General features: G+C 45.5%; 1 protein-coding gene across 1 annotated transcript in view; it reads left to right on the top strand.

The window, feature by feature from the left end:
* LOC144168682 (diuretic hormone receptor-like) overlaps window positions 1–19,259 on the top strand; it is a 182,249-nt gene that overhangs the window by 124,323 nt on the left and 38,667 nt on the right. Inside the window, exon 7 of the mRNA XM_077697617.1 lies at window positions 1,728–1,878. Coding sequence (XP_077553743.1) covers window positions 1,728–1,878 — 151 coding nt within the window. The remainder of the gene's footprint in view (window positions 1–1,727; window positions 1,879–19,259) is intronic.

Below are 19,259 nucleotides of genomic sequence, written 5' to 3'. Positions count from 1 at the left end.
TCACTGCGCAGCTAAATTTCCCTACACCTCAAAATTCATACTCGTGACGGGCTCTAAATGTTGCCTTTTAATACAAAATGGGACTGCTAAACCCGTTTCGAAAAATGCTATTGCAATGTGTGAAGTGTAATCGGCAGTTTTCAGACGTCTTGCTTGTATAATTCGGGTAACATCTATGAGAAAATTTCGTGTGAGAACAAGTTAAATTCTGATTAATCTCTGTCTCTTGCGTTTATTATTTGTGTCTATTTTTACCATGTCATAATTTAGTCGCGTCAGGCATACACAAAGAACCGCTTTTTAAATCAGCATACCCCGCTGTCATGTTCTTATGCATGCCTTTTTCACTATATGCGACGCTCGAACATGCAAGATTGGCAGGCGAACATTAATCGGACCAGTGCGCTAGCTGAACTAAGTTTTGATCGTAATTAGCTCAGCGATTTTTGGGACAACGGAACGGCTATTTTCAACTGTTTGCGCCTTGTTGCCATCATGAACGACATTTCTTATTTTCGTGCGGTAGATGAAGTCCGCATATGTTTTCGTTTGAAATTTGCATTTGTGTAAAAATGTATCCGGCCTATATTTTTGACCTTGGAGGCCTAAAACGTGGTTTTGCCTGCTTGTTATAGACGCCTAAATCCCGCACTTTGATTGAAGAAAAGTCCGGCCTCTAATTATATATTAAGCAATTTGGGCACACCAGTATGAATCCATAACAGCTTTATGCTATAATGTAACGATGTACAACGACGGAGCAGTCTTGCCATTCTTCACCTGAAGATTTCTTTATGCCATCAACTTACACTTACGACAATATATGCACACAGATCCCAGGTTCTCGCCTCAATATCATCATCATGAGCATGTTCGTGTCTACTGCAGGACGAAAGCCTGTCCAAAAGATTTCCATCCACGCCTATCGCGCGGCAGCTGAATCCATGTTTTTCCCCAAAATTTTGTAGCTCATATCGCCAATGAGTATCACCCGACCCCTAGAGCGTTTGTGGTCTATTGGCAGCCATTCTATCAAGCTGATGGTCCACCCGTTGTCCCTCATTCGCATTACGTGACCCGCCCATGCCGATTTCCTACGCTTAATTTGAAATAGAATTTCCTCCGCCATTGTCTGTTCCTTAATCCATGCCGCTGTTTTCCTGTCCCTCAATGTGTCACCTAGCATTCGGCGTTCCATGGCCCGTGAGCTTGCCTCACTGTGTTCACTAAAATATAGTCAGCGTAACGACCGGTAGCATGCCCCGTAAGGTACTGTAACATTAATTCTCCCTAAGCGGTTATATTTGTTCAACAGGCATGAATTCTGATTGTATTTCGCTCTTTAAAGGCCCCCTATTTTTTAGGGGCAGTGTTGTTCCCTCAAAAAAAAAGAAAACTGGAGTGCCGCAAGAACTTCTCATTCGCGTGTTTAAGGAACATTCTATTTTGTCCTAATGGTCTCCAAACAGGACTAAAAACTAAGCTTTCTTTTGCAATTTTTTTAGTCTGGGTTATAAGGATATGTAATTTATTTGGACGTCTTTGGGATGCTGTAATAAACAAGAAAAAAATATGCAATGACATTTTAGTCGTGTGAGTGATGTTGAACTATTGTACGAAATTTTAAATGTACATGCTCTTGCATGTGTGCGCGTGTTTGAACACATGCACGTGTGTGCCCGTGTTCTCCGCAATTTACTGAACGCTTCTGAACTACTACCTTTCAGGGAGCCTGCTTCCTTTACATCGTGCTAACGTACTTGATGGGAACCAACTTCTTCTGGATGTTCGTGGAGGGCCTCTACCTGTACATCCTCGTCGTGAAGACGTTCTCAATCGAGCTCGTGCGGGTGCACGTTTACGCCTTCGTCGGATGGGGTGAGATTTATTTTTTATTTGGGTGGTCGGAAAGGGATCTTCAATTAAGCATTCCCATCATATCTGATAGGAAACCATCTACACAGATAGGTGATTAATTGTGATGAGGGCTTCTTGTAAGAATTCACAGAGTACACAGTGAAGTTCTGTACCTGCAAAGGAACATGAAATATTGCTTTTTTTTTCAAAGTTAATTTCGAAATTATTCTATAATAGTATCAACATCATATATGTTCTATTGTATGTTCTATTGTACACGACAGCAAGAATCATCATTTGCAGCAAGTTTTAATTGTCTAAAGACCAGTAGGGCGTTTGAGAACACGAGAAAATTTGTTTCTCAATATCGGAGACAGCCTTAATAATTTATAGACATCGCTAATTTCTTACCCCTAATAATGCAAGTAAATGGATAGTATATCCCTATACAACATAACCAGAGAAGTAATAAACAATTTTTACGTGTAGCTAATTGCTTTAGTTGGCAACAGCATTTTATTTCAGCGTTGAGGCTTTACTTTATAAGGCAATTGCTTCTTGGAAGCTTATAAACAGCAATGCGACTGCAAACGAGATATCCATTTTTAAGGAGTACTAACAGATGATCTCGAGGTAAAAAAAACATAGTCAACTTCACTTATACTCACTTGGCCAGAGTAAGATAGATGTTATTCTTAGAAAAGAAAGTTTGGGCTCCCTGATACCCCGTCTTGCGCCTGACAAATTGACCAGTGATTCCTAGTAGAGGACACAGTATTCACATGTTGAGAACAGGCAGAGCTACTGAGGGCTCACTAAGAATATTCAATCAGGGTGAAATTAGTTCTTTTAACAGGGTCATTACCCCTCATAGGATCTTAATAGATATCCAGCCGATATGTTTGGCTAAACCTGCGTATTTCCTCGGCCACCAAAGGGTAAAGTATACCGGCAACAAAATTACTGGGGCTATGACATAGTTAAGCATGCTATTTCGTGAAAAAATGCAGAGTTTCTTTGAATAATTACATAGGTATGCTTTATGCACGCTTTTCTCGTGTTGCATGGATTACGTAAACTGGAGTAGCGCTAGACTCTATATCAGGCCCTAACTCATCAAAAGGCTTCAACAAACTCATTCTTTTTTCACGTACGTTAAGTATGCATGCATAGGTGCGTCCGTGCATGGACACCTTTCGAAGTCCTTTAAATATAAAATGGGGGCTTTCAGTAAGTTGTGCGTATTTCATGGGTGCCACGGGGCGTTCAGACTAGAAATAACCAACACGGACACGGCGCTTTGCTTGCAAGTAAGCGTAACCGCGTCGTCTTATTCTGGAAGAAATAAAAATTGTTTTGTCATGTAGAGATTCCAGCAACTGAATACAGCAACGTCAAAAATGACCTGTTGCTTCCCAAAGACGTGCACGTACATCCCTAAATGGATATACCTGACGATATAACCCGTGAGCTCAAGATGGCGAGGAAATTCTCTTGTACGTCTGGTAAGGAGGATAATTAGGTGTGAAGAAGTAAAGATATAACCTAAACCGTTGGCACGTACGCAAACGTAACAGGCGCCGCCGTTGGTGGGAAATGACTACATGAAGTCTCCGGAAAGCAAGAGGTGGAAAGAAAAGGCATAGCCGGATTTCTAGCTGTCAAAATGGTGGACTGCCATGAAATGGCCATTTCCTGCAACACGTCCGTAGAGCAATATATCGAACGGTTGAACAAAAACAAGTTAACGCCCTTATGGCTGCACCGCTGCTCGCACTGACGTTCCCCTCACGCGTCTTCACTGTTCGCGGCCTTCACATGACGCTGTCACAACGCAAATGAAATGACTTCCTTTGAGGGCCCCCTTTAAACATCATAATATGATGACGTAAACCCCGGTGACATATCCTGCGCTACCACGGAATGCAATTTGATAAAATATGTAGTAACTCTGCGCATTGTACATGCGCGTTAGTAATGACGTCACTAGTATCAAAAGCAGACATAACTCAGGGGGGAACTAAAATTTTACTTGCCTTTTACCCTAAAGATACGTTTTTTTCATCAAGCAGGTAGACTGCGTATTTTCCGCTTATATAAATGAAACAGCAACTGCGTTATAGGAAATATGTCCACTTTGAAAGGAGATGTGCTGGCGGCTTCAAAATAAAGCATACAAAGCGCATCATGCGCGGAAACTATCGTCGCGACACCTTTCGGCCCAGCGCCTACTGTCGAGATATCTGAGCGCGCATAAGGATCCCTGGTATATTAATCAGTGCATGTCCATCCTTTTCATTTCGGCGGCAGTGCATGGTTGCTTTCAGATATTCAAGGAATCCGGCGGTGCCTTCTGAGGCGTGACGAGCGAGCGGTACGATTCTTTGCAGCTGCCGGCAGCGTGCGGCGTATTCAGAAACACGTGTTCAGCTTGAACATTATGTGTGCGCAAAGAACAAAGCAGTAATCATTGTTCTCTCTACAGTAGACTGGCCTTGTAGCAAATCGGCGATAAATATGCATGCATGTCCTAATGGTTGCCGGTCAGTTTGTGACGACAAGGAAGCAGATTTCAAGATTTACTGCGGTTATTCCCCTCATTTTGGGCTTCATATTATTTCAACAAACTATGCACATTTAATTTAACGATTAAACACGTTTACTTAACTAACTACACATTTTTTAGGGAAAGCAGGGCGTTACAGGGTAGCTGGAGTTTCAAGTATCCTTTTATTCCGGTTAAGGTTTGTTTCTAAGGCTTCTTATTTTAATCTTCCTCGCGTGATCCTGGGTATAAGAGACACGTTTCGTTTTACTGCAATGCAATATATGTTTACCCCCCCCCCCCCCCCTAGTTTTCATGCCGGTGTTATCAATTTACCCCGCGCCGCTCCGGGTCTTCTTCTCACCACCGCTGACACCTCTTTCACAACTATTTTCCCCCTCACCTCCAGCAATGCCACTTTGGCAAGTTTTGCAGTCAGCGGCTAACAGTGGTAGGGCGGTTTTCATATGATTGCGACAAATAAAGAGCAGCATGGATGGGCGTAAAAATTGCACTGACGCCTACTGCACTCCTTAATACGGAATCTGGGCGCAGTGCGAGAGCGGTCACGGCGCATTTCTTCTGCGTCTCAGGAAGTGTTCGCGGGGACAGCTAACGTACGGCGATGTCTTCTACTCTGCTGCTACCTCGAAGTGCACCGACAAAGCCGGACAGCATGTTGCAAATCGTGTTTGAACCTCTTACGAAAATGTCACGTGGTTCGGATTAGCCCTGCACAAGGTAGAAGCTAGCACGTTGCTGCATATCGTGTTTGAACCTACCGCGCGAACGTCACATTGTTTGGATAGCGAAGAATGGAACAGCGTCTGGGGAAAGTGTCAGGGGGAGGGCGTTTCTTGGTGGCAACACATGAGACGTGTGAGGGAAAGGCCGTGACAGAGATGACCCTGTAGCTACACGTGTGGTACTCCACCTCGCCCTTCGCTAGACCCTCCTTTCCGTTTTCTTTATTTTTTCACTGCTCCGTTCGCTGACTCGGTTACGCGGGCATACGAAGACGCCGCTCCCGCGAAGCCCAGGTAGCGGCTGCCTAGAGGCTGCCCGCTAAAACGACCGAAACGCGCCGTGGATGTTTGCGCTCAAATTGCACTTCCCCAAGTAGCTACGAATCTCTCCAGGTAGAACAGAAACTTCCCCAGTGGGAACGCCGGATTGAGCCCATACTTTTTTTTCACCTTGGAAGGCCTTCCGAGCGACATTTTCGCCGGTGTCTTACGGGTAGAAAAAGAGAAGGCGTGCACACACAGCTAGGCCTCGTGCCACTAGCCATGAAATGAAATGTCGGGTGTGCTTATGCGAGATTTAGATGTCGAAATTACACGGCTCAATGCGGCTACTCAGCTGTCCTCCTTAATCGAGTGGTTCGGGTGTGGGTTGATGTGTTACACAGACATCTTACACAAACATTAAGATGCATACGAGGGGGAAGGAAAACTGACAGCCACATATTTGTACGCGAGAATAAGCTCAAGGGCTTCCAGGTTTTAAATCTTGGTGGGATGTATGCATGGCGTGCGTTTGGAGGAAGAAGCGCAAGAATTGAACCGTTGGCCGGAAACACAATTGTGAATCCGCGCAAAAACAACGAAAAGCTGCTGGCGCCGCCGTTACCGCCTCAAGTTGACCTCGTCGAGTAGCGGAGAATCCCTCCCGAATTAACAGCAACTTGCCCACTCGGAACGCTGGCGTGAACCAATGTCACTTCTTTAGAGGGCTTTCATGGTATATTTTCGACCGCGTCTGTCACTTCTAAGCACGTGCACATGACAGGTTGCCGGTTTAGGTGTGCGCAGGTCCGTAATTGAGATTAGTGGAAGGGAGGAGGGGGGCGTGCACTCGCAGCTGTAGGTTTCATGCCCGTACTGATGGATAACATGTCCGTTGTGCTGGTGCGAAGCTTAAACGCGGACATTAAACGGCTGAATTGGACCTGTCCGGATTCCTTAGGTGTTGAGCGGATTAGGTTTGTGTGTTATGCTATGTTCAAGCTATCGACGGAAAAGCCGTATCGTGATCTATGGACGTAAAACAACGGCACGTCACGCAGTTCGGTTGGCTGAGATGTGAAATGAGGTCAGTCTTTAAAGTTATTACTGCAGTTGCGGCACCAGTCTGAACCGGGCCTTACACAGTAAGATGCTCATGACGCGGGAGGGGCACAGGCAGCTCCAAATTTATGTGTAAGAACAAAGCTTGGATCCTTCAGAGGTTCATTCGGCTAATTGTCTGGGAAGTATGCTGCAGCGCAAATTACGATAAGCGTGTTTTGTTTCGTACAATCCGTGGACTACATCCAGCATTGCAGATCATCCTTCTTCACAGCGTGCAAGGGCAGTAATTTTTTTAGTTTGTTCGTTCGCATTGATTTCTGCTTTTCTAAATTTAGAAAAAAACTCCCACCTCCCCTCGCGGGAATCCCTGTGTAGATGCGACGCATAGGGGGTTCACGTTGCAGCGTTGGACAGCGGAGGAACGGTGCTGGAACGATGGAGCGGAGCGGCGCAGGCACCGCGTTTTATAGCGCGCATAACGGTGAGGGGACGCGCCGGCACCAGTGCGTCTGCCGCGGCAGTGACGCAACACAATCCAACACAATCCACTTTAATCCAATCCAATCGAAATCCAATCGAAGCCAAGCCAAGCCAAGCCAAGCCAATCCAAGCCAATTCAATCGAATCCAATCCAATGCCCCTCGCAAGAGAGTGTTCGCTATCGGAGAGGAGAGGGGGGGAGGGGCGGAGAGCGCAGCTCGCGCGGCGAGGAGAATGGGGGAGGGGCGGACGCCGACGACAACGCCGACGACGCCGGATGCAGGGACAAGGCGAGTGAATGAGATGCAGTCGCATCTAAAATATTTTGCCCAATTACCTCCATTCCCACTTGTAGAGTGAAAACTGGTTAATTTCAACTTGAATAGTTCTAATTTATGGATGAAGCGAGCTAGTACGATTTGGTCCTGCCAAACATTCATAGAAGTCTATGTATAAAGAAACCCGTTAATTGGAACCGGAATAGGTTCCGCGAGGGATGATTCGAAGCATGCGCCACCACGGTCATGCGCCTGGCACACGACCACAGAAACGCAGCATGTGCCTACTCAGAAGGCTGCCTAAAACAGAAAAGGCAAAAAAGGTGTAAACAAATTTAAATCCCACAGGGCACACGTTTAGGGAGACGAATGCTTTGCGAATTACGTCCATCAAGAAGCGAGTACTGCTGAAGAGTACTAATTATTGGGTAATTGAGATTTTAATCATAATGAAGAGTCATTTTATGGCATCTGCCTTTCCGGAAATAAATTAATATTTTGTAGTCCTTGCTAATTTCAACACGTTAGCCCTGCCCCCTTGAGTTAGCACTTTGTCAGTACGTGGCAAAACTTTGAGGACATCATCATCATCATCATCAGCAGCATCATCATCATCACAATACACTTAGAAGTTACCACCAATTGAATACAACCCGTCTCTTCTCCAGTTGTGGAGAAGGCGAAGATGGGGCTTTTCGCTTTCTTCTTTCGTCAGAGCGAAACGTTCTTTCTATCGCTGTTATAAACACAAAACGCGGCGGAGAATCACTAACGTTTTGCAAAATCACAATGTTGACGGGCCTTACTGCTTCCCAATTGCAGTGCACTGCTGCTATTTTTCACTTTCATTCGCTTGAACTTTCAATATTTCGAACTCATATAGTGTCCCCTCCCAGTTCGAAATAACGAACTTTTCCTGTATACATACTAAATGCGTCAACTTCACCAATTATGCATTCTTGAGCAAATTCACGGCGTCACATGGTTTCTGCTGTGAGTAACCGGCAAAGCATGCTTCGAAATGTTCGTCATACATGAGCGTATGAAGAAAGTAAGCAGAAATTTAGAGCTTTCTCGACTAATTAGTTGCATTCTCACGCCGCTTGTCTGGAGAGAGAGTTCTGTTCAGCCATTTTTTTGGTTTTTCAAAATTATGTCCGATCAATTATTCCAAATTATGCTTTGATAACGGTTACGCGTACTACGTCCACCAAACCAGCAGTTCTGTTCAAATGAAGGGCGTTACATAATACCCCATTTCGCTTTTCTTTCCCTGTTTTTCTTTCTTGGGTTTCCTGTTTTTGGTTTTCGAAAATGCTGTCCAATAAATTATTTCCATTTACACTTTGAAAACGATGACGTGTACTACGTTCGCCAAACAAGCAGTTTTGTGCAAATGAAGGGCGTTATAAATGAAAGGCCCATTTTTGCTATTTATTCCATCTTTTAAATGCAGACCATTTCTTTAACTCACGGTGTCACCCGTTCTAGTTGTCCATCGTAGTCCGCACCCCTCCCCCTACACCATATAAAAAGAAATAATACTTACCGGTGCCTGGTTTCGATCCCACTACCCTGCGGGCGGAACGCAAGGTACATGGTGCTCTACCCACTGCGCCACAAAGCCGACACAGAATGGAGGGCTACGAACACGCCTTATATCCTTGACTCATTCAAACTACGTCAAGAAGCTGCTAATACAACGCATTCACTACCTGTTGGCGGAACGCGAGGTACATGGTGCTCTTCCCACTGCGCCACAATAATCATACCCACCTGCTCATAAATGATGTCATACCCACCTGCTAATAAATGATGTCACGTTACCACGTAATTACGTCTCCTCATTTAATTACAATACAACAACCAACAGCAACAAGTGCAACAACATTAACGTAACGCAAACTAATTAACGTCGTGCGCCCCCGGAAATGCTCTGCATTTGATCGTGCCCCTCACGAGGGGGATGTTTAGTTTCCTGCCGCAGCAAGAACCAGGCGGCCTCCTGCGCAGTTTGTGGCGCATACCCACTTGGGGGATTGCCCAGGATCGTTTCACTTACTACATGCCGGTTACGGCAGGGTTTGACTCGAACTTTTTTATTTTTGGGGTTTTCGTAAATTCTGTCCAGTTATTTCCATTTGTGCTATTATTATGATTAAAGCAGTTACTTCCGCCAAATCTGCATTTCTGTGCAATTGAGTCCTTACACAGTTCGTTATTTTCGCCATTTTTTGTATTTTTTTCTAATTTCTTGATTTTTGTTATTCCCTACAACCAAATATCTTCATTCATGCTTTTATAACAATAAATGGTGTTACTTCCGCCAAGTCTGTATTTTTTGTAAATGCAGGCCGTTACAATGTATGCGATTTTCACAATTTCTTTTGTACTTTTCTTATGTTTGTGTTTTTTCAGCATTTGGTCGTACAATGATCTCTAATTGCGCTATTCTGACGATTAAATGGGTTACCTCCGCTAAATCTCCATTTTTGGGGAAATGCGCGGTGTTATACGGTTCGCCATTTTTTGTTTCCTTGTTTTTTTATTTCTGGTTTTTCGATATTCTATCCGACCTATTATTTCCAGTAACGCTAATAAAACGATTCCACAAAATGTGCATTTTTGTGTAAATGCAGGATGTTGCGCGGTTCGCCATTCTCGCAATACGTTTCAACATTTCTTTTTTTCAAAATTCTGTCCGACCTACTATCTCCATCTATGGTACTATAACGATTACTTCCGCCTAATCTGCATTTTTCTAGAAATGCACGGCGTTACACAGTTCGCCATTTTTGCTATTCTTTTTGCATTTTTTTCTAATAGCTGATTTTTAAAAATTCTGCCTGACCAATTTTCTCAATTCACGTTATTATAATGATTAAAGGTGTTACTTCCGCTAAAAATGCATTTTTGTGTAAATACGGCACGTTGCACGATTAGCTATTCTAGTTTTTTTCTCTATTTTTCCTTTTTTTGCTATTTCGAAATTCTTTCCCACCAAGTCTCTCAATTATACTAATATAATGATTAATGGCGTTATTTCCACCAAATATGCATTTTCGTGGAAATGCAGGACCTTGCACGGTTAGCCATTCACGCTATTTTTCTTTTTTTCTTCAAGTTTATATCCGACCACTTATCTTCATATACGCTATTATAGCGATTACAGGGGAGTTTCCGCGATATCTGAATTTTTGTGCAAATGCAGGGCGTTGCGGGGTCCTGGCTCTGGGGTTACTCGGCAAAGAAAGCCACGAATTAAACATATCTCGGAGAAAAGTACCCTTGCACGGTATCAGCGCATGCCGCACTCTGCCATGAACTGTGCCGCTCGCTCGTCCTGCCATGTAAGGCGCCGCCGTCGGCTACTTTAGATAGAACCAAAGAGCTACGGCCGAAATAAAAAAAAATTATATGCAATGGAGGACATGCGCACTCAGCTATCTCGACAACCGGCGCTGGGGCGGTAGGCAGCGCGCCGATAGCTCTTGCGCGCCACTCGCTTGGCCCGTTTTATTTTGTGGCCGCCAGTTCATTTCTCGCTTCAGTTGGCTACGTGGCGTAGCGTCCTGCATATCTGGTTATTACGGCGCCGTTGACTGAAGCAGCGGTGATAATCCGAATCTTCGCTGTTGAAGATGCGGCAGGCCTGTGGATGTCAGGCCGAACCGCGGCGGTGCGCTCCAATACGAATGGGCGGCACTTTCTGTTCCACTGTGATACCGCTCGCGCTAAGCATACCTCGAATTTGAAGGCGTACTCATTCTTTGCCGTGGGGAAAGATTACCTACAGTTAGACTGCATTCGTAAATCACAGCCCCAAAAGACCAAACTCAAGGAAGTGAACAGCACAAGGATGGCTTTTGCACTCCTCATCTGCCCAGTGGCACGGATCATCAACGGTGTGGCACCCATCATCTACGAAAAACGGCATAACTGGGAACGCAACTGATTTATCAGTTCATTCTACATAGTATAATTTAAATTTAAAATCATGGTCGTTGAAAATAAGCGAAAGACAAGAAATGGTTTAAAATAAAGTTTGTAGCTAACCGAGAAACGGCAATTTATTTCCACGTCTTTGTAATATCAAGACAAAACTAAAAAAAACATCACACATGTTAAAAACACTACAAAGCCAACAGTCATGTAACTCTCTGAAACTGAGCAGGAATGCCTGCGTGGCACAGTAAACGTTAAAATCGCGCAAAGTGAGGTAAATATTAGACGGAAATACTAATTGCAATAATAAATCTCAACAGTAAACAATGAACTATCCACGCCAAAAACCTTTATCCACCCCCTCACGATTAAGTAAAAGATAAGATAAAAACAACTCGAGAAACAGCCAACTCGGTAAAGGACTCCTTTAATCAATCTTTGCCTCTTCTTTCAAAGAGAGGCACTAGGCAGGAACTCTCATACTTGTTTACTGGTGGTAACCAATCTCTAAGATTTAATCTTTGCGTTTTGATGTTTTCATAGTCCGATTCCGCTCTGGGTTCCCAAATGGCGCTATTTTTCCCGTTTTCAGTTCACCTCGGCCTATATAACGTTTGGACTTACACAGTTTGATCAGGGGACTTTGTGTTGAGTTCGTATCTATTTATTATTCTATTTTTTTTGCTAATGTTTATTGATCGGAACTGAATATTTTTGCCACGCAGACACTGAACGTCCATCTTTAAGTATTTTCACACCGACAGGAGGCTTTCAAGGGTGGTGCGTTTCATAGTACTGTTCTTCCAGATTTCAGCTAGTTTTTTCGGATTGCATCTATTTTTGTCGTAACTCCGTGATTCCCTTTGATCCGAAGCCATTACTGATGCCGCTGTCTGACTTTTCGTTTCTTTATAATTTTCATGTATCTGCTCCCCGCGTTGTTTTCATTACTTTCACCAGTAATCTACATTTACACCCTACTAGGGAATAAATGTCGTCGCAAGCCAGCCCGAAAAAATTTCCTGTGGGGGTTCTGGCGTTACACCTTTGGCGTTTGTTTACTGTTTTTTGTGTTCCTGTTTGTTTCTTATTTTCTTCTCACTGTTTCGTTATATGGTGAAGCCGGTAGAATTATTGAACATTTTTTACTTCCTTAATTAGTATGTTACTTTGCACCCAAAAATATGGTACATTCAGTTGGAAGATGAAAATGGTCCTCATACATATTGCCGCGAACTAGGCATTGGGTTTGTTTGTTTATGTTTTGTTTTTACTGCCCGGCCGCGCCCGGCTGTGTTATCGGTGTCCCAAGTGAAGCCGGTGTTCGATTCTTTATTTTTATGCCGCACGGGTTATCTCATTGTGATACGGAGAGCGTTTCGCGCTAACGTCACTAGCATAAAAAAATCTCCTTCGATCTACAATGTTCTACATGTAAATCGACGAGAAACACTCCCGCCGAAAGATAAAAGCCTGCAGAGCAGACGCCACGGTATCCGAATCGCCGACGCTCGTCCGCACAGGTAACTTTGTTGACTGCTGCTTCGCCGCCTGTGTATTCTTTCAGTTGTTAGGGGAGCGCAAGTTCGCTCCAATAAACGTGTTTTCCTTCAAGATAACTGAGTCGTCTTTGGCTTAGGGACATCTGGTGGTGGTGCCGGGGATGCACCCTTAATGCTCCCTACGACCTCTGGAAGCCGCCAAGCCAGTCCAACAAGAGCCAGCCGCCGACTTCAAGGTTTAATGACCGAGTTCGGTCTTCTGCCAGAAGGGCCCAAGGGAACGAGTGATTGATTTTGATTGATTGTAGGGTATAACGCGCCGACGCAACGCAGGCGATGAGGCGCGCCGTAGTGGAGGGCTCCGGATTATTTCTGACCACCTTGTGATCTTTAACGTGTGGCGAAATCTCGTACACACTGGCGTTTTTGCTTACCAGAAAACCGGCCGGAACGGCCGGGAATCCAACCCACGACCTCGTGATCTGCAGCGCAACGCCTTAGCCACTGAACCACCGCGGCGGGACACCCAAGAGAACGAACGCTGCCACCAACCCCATGGAGCACCAAGCCACTCCTCCCATTATCCTGCTGGAGCCCCGGGAACCGCCACCGTTCCGGGGAGGCCTAGCGGAGACCCCGAATAATGGTTGGAGAAACTAGAGTGCGTCCGCATCTTCATTTGGTGGGACGATGAAGAAAATTTCCGGCATGTCTTCTTTTACTCAGAAGATGCAGCTCGAACTTGGTTTGAGAATCACGAAAGCTCTTTGACCGACTGGACTCAATTCAAAAGCAAGTTTCTTAAGACCTTCACTACCGTGGTGAGAAAAGAGCGAGCTGCGCTTTTGCTTGAAACTCGAACGCACCACCCCAACGAAGGAGTCGTGATCTTTGTTGAAGAAATGGCGCGAGTATTTTGCCGTGCTGACTCGGAAATGATGGAAGAAAAGAAACTTAAATTTCCTATGCGATTAGTCAAGCAAGAACTCTATGCTTGCTTTGCCCGCAACCCCCCTAAAACTGTGGGAGAATTCGCGTCTGAGGCGGCTGAAATGGAGATGACCTTGGAAATTCGTACGAGGCAGTACAACCACCTAGTCAACGCGCTGTTATCGGAGACCATCGGTGCCGCAACTCCCTTATAAAAATTTTTACGTCCAGTCAAAAGACAGTCTATTTCCCGGAGGCAACAGACCATGTATGTCCTCTGTCTGTCCCCTGTATTGGAATTTGGCCACTTACTTTTTGTGTCCTCCAAGTGTCCTTTGTCTTTCCGTCCTCCATGTGTACAGTATATTTCCCAAAGGCAATAGACAGCATGCGTCCTCCATTTGTCCAGTATGTTTCCAGAAGGCAATAGACTGTGTGCGTCCTTTGAGTGCCCTAAAATTGGCCACAGACTTTCTGTGTCCTCTATGCGTCCTTTGCATTTCACGTTTCCTCTGTGCGGCCTGGAAGTATCCGTCCACCTTTCTCCTTTCAGTTTTCCTGCGGTTGATGAATGGCTGCAAATAATCAAGTTCTCTATTCCTCATGCACTGAACATCCTTCGAATGGCAAGCGTGTTTATATAATACTTTGTGGCGCTTAGAATTGCTGCCAACCACGCAGTAAAACAGCGACGCATTTTTTGCCTTTACAATGTTTATTTGAGTAACATTGTGAATAATTAAATGCAGTGTACTGAAAATTATGGCCATCATTATTTGGCCACCTGGCCGCGAGAAAGCATTGAAGAAAGCGATCCGGCAATTTCTTTCTCGCTGACACCAAACTCCGAGCACGTAAAAGCTGCAAAAAAATGAAAAGCAAGAACACAGCAGAATTATTATTTGCAGGCAATCTCAAGAAAACGGTCAACAGAAACGAACGAGTAACCTACATGACAAACATGCCGGTACATATCATTTAAGAGGCATTCACAGTTGTAGTTCGCCTATGTGTCACAGGGGTGATGATACAGGGGCAGATTATTTAAAGAGCTTCTCCTAAAAAAGCTGCCTCCTAAAAAAAAAATCGGGGAGTGCGCGTTTTGTTTTACAACCATTAACGCAGTTTTCTTTTTCTTTTTTTTCATGCAACAAGCTTTAGCGGTCGAATCCACCCAAGCCAAGCGGCGGCCGCTGGCCCGTCAGCATGATAACACTTTCGTTGCCGGCAATGGCAAGGATCACTCACACAGCATACTGGCCGCCGCTCCTGGAAGCCCATTCATGTGACCGCGCCGACGCAGCCCCGTAATTTACAACAAAAGAAGCGCGGGGAGCCGAACACCAAGGAAAATACTCAACACGTTTAACGAAACGACGCTGCGGCAACGCGTAAGAAAATTTTAACATGCACCACGATAAACAATCACTTACGGCAGAACACGCAGCATTTTTCACACGTCGCGTCGACAGACTGGAACTTGCAGTACAGACTCTTGATTCACGTAGGCACGCACAACTTGTCAGGTGTTTTGTCAAATGGCGACCTCGATGTGCGTTTGCCACAGCAGCGCAGTACAGCGACGACACAGGCGCTTTGCCAGCACTCACGATGTTTCAGGTGGCACAAGAGCACCAACACGTAATATTACGGCAGGAGGAGCACGTAGTAATTCACGTAACAGCAGCAAATCTAAAACAAACCACCAAAACCTTGCACAACGAACCATACACGTCTTTTCTTGCCCACCTATAACAATGACTGCATATATGCTAGCCTAGACTAGACTTATTACTACAGTTGGCTATCTAGCAGTCATAGAGTTTTAGCAGGTACTTGGTTACTTCATGATTACCCCTGAAGCAAACTAGGCAGACGCCATTATAGTATTTTGTTAAAGTTGATAATAGCAAACATATGTATAATGGCAGTATATTTTCTTGATGCGAGCAACGTCTTTTGTTGTCGTAAGTTGTTGCAACTCAAAAGCAAATAAAAATGGATTAACAAACGAAGTTATTATCATCGTCATCTACATCTAGATTGACTGTTTTGTGTTTTGTTCAGCGTCCAAGCATTCACTGTTTGTGGGCTTTTCACAAACAGAACAGCCGGATAAAAAAATTCTCGCAGACATACGCAAACACACGCATACACGCACACACACACACACACACACACACACACACACACACACACACACACACACACACACACACACACACACACACACACACACACACACACACACACACACACACAGGCACACACACAGGCACACACACACGTGCGCGCGCGCACACGCACGCACGCACGCACACGCACGCTCACAAAAGCACCGTGCGTCAAATCCACGCAGGCAAACAATTCACTCAAATAAAGGCTTAGCAAGACTATGTATGCTCAAATATTTAGACCTACGTTTAACAACCCACCGCATTCTGTTTCGGTGGCTTGGAGGTTAAGTACTCGCCAACTGACCCAAACGTCGGTGGTTCGAAACGAGCACAGTAATCTTTTTTTTTTACCGTGTTTTAATTGAAGTTTTTCTGCCTTAGGTTATATTTTGACATTGTAGTTGCTCTTGTTCCTCTCGTCTGGCGGTGTCCCCCTTTTTTTCTGTCGCAATATATTTCTACCGCAAGCTCTACCCCAATAAACAGTACACAGCTTCAGCATTTAGTTGCAAGGATAAGCCATTTTACAACGACCCTGAAGGAAAACACAGACTAGGACAATCGGAAGCCACTTTTTAGGTTGTTTTTGTTTTCATTGCTTTGTTTTCTATTCGGCTTTTTGTTTTCTTTTTACTTTTTCTGGTCTGTATATTCTTCTCCTTCCCACTTTTGTTTCGTAATGGGAGGGACGAGGCACTTCGAACAGCCTCGTTCAATATGTATCCTTCTTACGCCACTGTTTCATACAAACGTACCAGTTCGTAATATTAATTTGCGAATTATTCAGACATCACTAGCACAAAATAACGTATACAGTGCTGCAGAATTTTAAACCATCGGCGTTGTTTCTTACCATCTCTAATCAAGCCAAAAAACTTAACCTTTCGAGTTTAATTAAGGCTTACATGCTCGACTTATGTTTACTTGAGGAAGCACAGCACGATTGTTTAGTTTGCGGCTCGTCAGAAAAAGAATGTAAGGCAGCAAATAGTTATACTTCTACCCAATGTCCTAGAGGCAACACAAAAGACATAAGTCAGTCTTTTGACTTCATTTTGCCTTCAGTACATACATAAGCAACAGCATTACGGCACACAGAAAAAGAATTAAGACAGCAAATTCAAGTTATATCTTCCACCCTTTGTCCTAGAGGCAACACAGGGGAAACAGGCCAAAGTCTTTTGACTTCATTTTGCCTTGAGTACACACATGGGCAATAGCATTGCGGAACTCAGAAAGAGAAGAAAGCAAGTCAGTTTTAAAGTTTTATACTTCTCATCCGAAATAAAATCTCGTATACAAATTTAAACTTTGTCTTTACCATAGTACATATAAAGGTAAAACATCATGGCTGTTTATCCGGCAGTCTATAAAAAGTACACAGCCTGCTTATGTCCTAAAGGTAACACAAAGGAAAAGTCAAAAGAAAGGCCACACAATCAACATGCAGGAGACACAAAGTAAACAGAAAGGAAAAGTTCATTTTCATAAGGGTTAAGCTCCGCTCCATTGCGCAAGATCATCCGAGCAGTGGTCAGGGAGGAGCTTCGGAAGCTTTTTCCAACGACGCCGCAACCTCAAGTGGCTTCCCTGACCGACGTAATCCGAGAAGAAGTCCGAAACGCACTGGGAACTTCTACGCCGTTGGAAGAACCCGATGAACCACAAGCGATGAGCTACTCCGCGGCTGTTCGTTGACCCCGCCCTGATTCAACCCATCGTCAAGAATCCCCGCCGTACCGCCGTCCACTGTCGCCCGCACGACCCCCTGCAGCCCAAAACCAGAACCCGAGGAAGACGGACGTCTGGCGAACCCAAGATAATCGTCCGCTGTGCTACCACTGCGGGGATGCCGACCCCATCTACCGTCGCTGCCCCTAGAAGAGGCTCGGTTTGCGAGGGTTTTCCGTCGACGCACCCCGCCCCCGACCCAGCCAACGCCAATCGGAGATCGAACAATACCTGTCCAACACCAGCCGTGGACCAGCCCATTGCAACCAATCGCCGTCGCCCTACCCATACTAGTCACCCAACCACCGCAGCAATGCTGATTTCGCACGTGGAAGGTCCCCCAGCCCACGCGGGGGAAACTAAAAGCAGTAACTTTTGGAGGTAAAGTTGCACGACCGCGGCAAAATGAAACCCCCCCAACGACGCAAGAACTCGCGGAAGACGATGATTTCCGACATGCCCTCAGCCCGACGACCCGATCTAACCCGGATGTGACTCCTGAACACGACGACAACCACACGGCGCGACGCGTACCTGACATGACCGAACCTGCTGCTGAGAAGACGACGACCACGACGCACAGTGCCCGACCGTCAAAACGCACCGGCCGAGATACGACGCACGTCGCACCCTGAAATCGAAGAAGGCAGCGTCCGACGTTCGTCTGTCCATCGACGGCTTTGACGTAGTCGCCCTCGTAGACACGGGAGCCGAATACTCAGTCATGAGCGGACTATTTGAATCTAAGCTGAAGAAAGTTGTGACAAGATGGGACGGTCCGCGTATTTCCACACCAGGAGGCCACCTCGTGACGCCAAGTGGTACGCGAACATCGCGCGCCACCATAGATGGCTCAACGTACCCTGCGGCGTTCGTCAGTTTGCCCAACTGCTCCCACGACGTAGTTCTTGGAATGGACTTTTTCACGGACAACGGTGCAATACTTCATCTACAGGCCAAGTCCATAACTTTTTTTGCCGATCAATAACTCATGCTGGAACCTCGCCTCGAACACCATGCTGCTTTAAGGATCGCCGATGATCATGTCACCCTGCCACCCCGCGCAAGCTTGCTGATCACCGGCGACTGTGAAGATGCTGTTCCTGACGTCGACGCTATCGTAGAGAGTGACCAAAGGTTGCTCCTCGACCGTGGTGTCTCTGTCGCAAGAAGCATTGCGCCATTTAGGCAACGCCAATTGCAAGTTTTGGTCAATAATTTCAGCGAGGAATACCAGCATTTAAACAGGGGCGCTGCAATTGCGTTCCTCGAAGAAACGGGAAAAGCAAGTGACGTGATCGCGGTTGCCGACTTTGAACGCGCACGCGAAGATACCTTCAAGCTTCCGAATACCTTCGACGTGAATCCGGAGTTACCGCAAGAAAAACGGAAGGTATAATTGGATTTGCTGCGTCACTACTGAGAGTGTTTTTCATCGAACTCAAAACTACGTCAGACACCTCTAGCGAATTAGCCGAAGATGCAGCCCGGCCTACCCGACAGTCGCCGTACCGCGTCTCTTCACACGAGCGGGAAGCCATTCAGACTCAAGTCGACGGCGTGCTCAACGACGACATTATACAGCCGTCGAAAATCCCCTGGGCTGCACCGGTCGTACTGGTGAAGAAAAAAGACGGCACATTAAGGTTTTGCGTTGACTACCGGCGACTGAACAAAATCACCAAAAAGGACGTGTAACCCCGCCCCCGAATCGAGGACACCCTCGACCACCTCTGCCCCGC

Source organism: Haemaphysalis longicornis, unplaced genomic scaffold (assembly GCF_048455015.1).
Source record: "Haemaphysalis longicornis isolate Haplotype H1 unplaced genomic scaffold, Haemaphysalis longicornis Haplotype H1 scaffold_2, whole genome shotgun sequence".
NCBI lineage: Eukaryota > Metazoa > Arthropoda > Arachnida > Ixodida > Ixodidae > Haemaphysalis > Haemaphysalis longicornis.
Note: the sequence above shows the minus strand (reverse complement) of the source record. Positions and strands in the feature narration are given on the sequence as shown.